Source organism: Microtus ochrogaster (genome assembly GCF_000317375.1).
Source record: "Microtus ochrogaster isolate Prairie Vole_2 chromosome 14 unlocalized genomic scaffold, MicOch1.0 chr14_random_1, whole genome shotgun sequence".
NCBI lineage: Eukaryota > Metazoa > Chordata > Mammalia > Rodentia > Cricetidae > Microtus > Microtus ochrogaster.
The window spans coordinates 19,898,040-19,900,510 of record NW_004949096.1 but is presented as its reverse complement, the minus strand read 5'-3'; the positions used below and the strand labels follow the sequence as shown (position 1 = coordinate 19,900,510).

The following is a 2,471-nucleotide window of genomic DNA, read 5'->3' as shown; positions in this document are numbered from 1 at the left end:
TCTGACCGTCAATGGTGGGAGAACCACTCCTGCCAATCATCCTCTGACCGTCAATGGTGGGAGAACCACTCCTGCCAATCATCCTCTGACCGTCACATATGCTGCCACCCCCACTAAATAAATGTTTTTAAAACACCCAGAGGCAGTGGCAGTGGTGCACTCTTTTAATCCTGGCATTTAGGAGGCAGAGGCAAGCAGATCTGAGTTCAAAGCCAGCCTGGGCTACAGAGGGAGTTCCAGTAGAGCTACACAGAGAAACCCTTTCTCAAAAAGCCAGCCAATGAATGACCTTAGGAGTTTATTTACACAGACAACCATACATGAGGCATTCTTCTGGGATCCAGCTTTTCAAGCTACTTGGCTTCAGGCTTCTTGTCTCCAGCTTCAAGCTTGAGACTCTCAGGGGGCTGACGATAGGCAGGGAAAGCCTCCCAGGGACTGTTCAGGTCAAACTTGCGGAATTCTTGTGCTAACTCCACTGGTTCAGCTACTACCCGCTTCACTTCATCGTCATAACGTAGCTGTAGGAGCAAAAGTTAGAACTAATGACAAGGAGCCATTTGTATGTCCCTTCCCTCTCCCCTTGACTTCTGTTCAGTACTCGTTACAGCTGTCAGTCACTTCCACGCATATTACCCATGTGGTCACAGTGCAGTAAATGAATGTGTGGGATTTCAAAATGGCCTTACTTTTCACATGCTGCCACTTCACATCTTAAGCTCTGAACTATCTGTTAGCAGACTTACTGCTCTCCCAAACACACACCTTAAAAGGTAATAGCGATGGGTGGTGGTGGCGCACACCTTTAATCCCAGCATCTGGGAGGCAGAGGCAGGCAGATCTCAGTGAGTTCAAGGAACTAACAGAGTTAGTTCCAGGACAGGCCCCAAAGCTACAGAGAAACCTTGTCTCAAGAAAACAAAACAAAACAAAATTCATGCGTGCTAATAAATAACCTGCCTGAAATTATGATCCCTCCTCAGTGGCCATCCTTTCTTTTCATGTGTGTACAATGTACATACATGTTCACTTGAATATGTGCATATTTGGAGATCAGAGGTCAACATCAAGTATCTTTCTTGGTCATTTTCCACATTATTTATTTAATGTGTATGCTTCATGTTTGTATAATGTGTGCTACATGTGCTGATGTTTGTGGCTATAGTACAGGCTGGCTAGCACATGAACTTCCTGGGATTCTCCTGTCTCCACTGCCCACCTCGCTGCAGGAACACTTGGGATTACATATGTGAGTTACTATGCCCTACTTCACTTGGGTTCTGTGGATTAAAACTGAGGTCTTCTTTTAAGTGCATGACCCAGTGAGCCACTTCCTTGGCCTTATACTTACTTTTTAGAGCTCAATGACTAGACTAGGCTGGCTGAATAATAAGCTCCAGGTTACATACATGTTGTTACATTATTTTTGGTTTTTGAGGTCAGGGTTTCTCTATGTAGCCTTGGCTGTCCTGGAACTCATTCTGTAAACCAAGTTGGTCTTCATCTCAGAGATTTGCTTGCTTCTGCCTCTTAGTGCTGGAATTAAAGGCTAGTCTGGAACTCGAGAGATCTGCCTGCCTCAGCCTCCTGATCCTGGGATTAAAGGCATGTACCACCATGCCTGGTTTACATCCATCCTTTTACATGGATGTTAGGGATCCAAATTCAGGTCCTCATGCTTGTGCAGAAAGCACTTTACTGACTACTAAGCTATCTTCCAGTTCCCCACCCATTTAATAGGCTCTTGTCATGCCCAAGCTGGCCTTAATACAATCCTCCTGCCTCAGCTTCCCTAGTATTGAAATTATAAGAATATACTAGTATACCAGACCCTCAGTAGGTTTGTTTGTTTGTTTTTTGAGACAGGGTTTCTTTTTGTTGCCATGGCTGTCCCAACTCCCTCTTGTAGACCAGGCTGGCTGTGAACTCACAAGTGCTGGAATTAAAAACATGGACCACCACCCGACTGTGGTGTGCTTGAGGGCTGAAAATTTCATGTCTACAATTCTTTACTGATAGAGGTTAGGAACAGAATCTATCTTTAAGGTTGCCTTGATCAATAAAACTCTGTTTGCAGCTGTCCTCCAACCCCCCAAGAAAACAACCAATAAATAAATAAAACCTTTGTTGTTTTCCTTTAAAAAATGCAAGCAGGCAGTGGTGGCGCAGCCTTTAATCCTAGCACTCGGTTAGCTTAGGCAGGCAGATCTCTGTGAGTTCAAGGATAGCCTAGTCTACAGAGTTGTTTAGGATAGACAGGCCTGAAGATAGAGACAGGACAGAAAAATCCCTGTCTCAAACAAAAAACAAAACAAAAACAAAAAAACAACAATAAGGGACTGGAGATATTGTCTAGCCATTAAGAGCACTGGCTATCGAGGCCAGCCTGGTCTACAAGAGCTAGTTCCAGGACAGGCACCAAAAACTACAGAGAAACCCTGTCTCGAAAATCAAAAAAAAAAAAAAAAAAA

At 44.1% G+C, this 2,471-nt stretch overlaps 2 protein-coding genes across 2 annotated transcripts in view; one reads left to right on the top strand and one right to left on the bottom strand.

Moving 5' to 3' along the window:
* The window catches only part of Kbtbd4 (kelch repeat and BTB domain containing 4), a 20,472-nt gene that overhangs the window by 5,132 nt on the left and 12,869 nt on the right, over positions 1 to 2,471 (top strand). The window lies entirely within an intron of this gene.
* The window catches only part of Ndufs3 (NADH:ubiquinone oxidoreductase core subunit S3), a 7,664-nt gene continuing 5,350 nt past the window's right edge, over positions 158 to 2,471 (bottom strand). Inside the window, exon 7 of the mRNA XM_005364191.3 lies at positions 158 to 521. Coding sequence (XP_005364248.1) covers positions 354 to 521 — 168 coding nt within the window. The 3' untranslated portion in view covers positions 158 to 353. The remainder of the gene's footprint in view (positions 522 to 2,471) is intronic.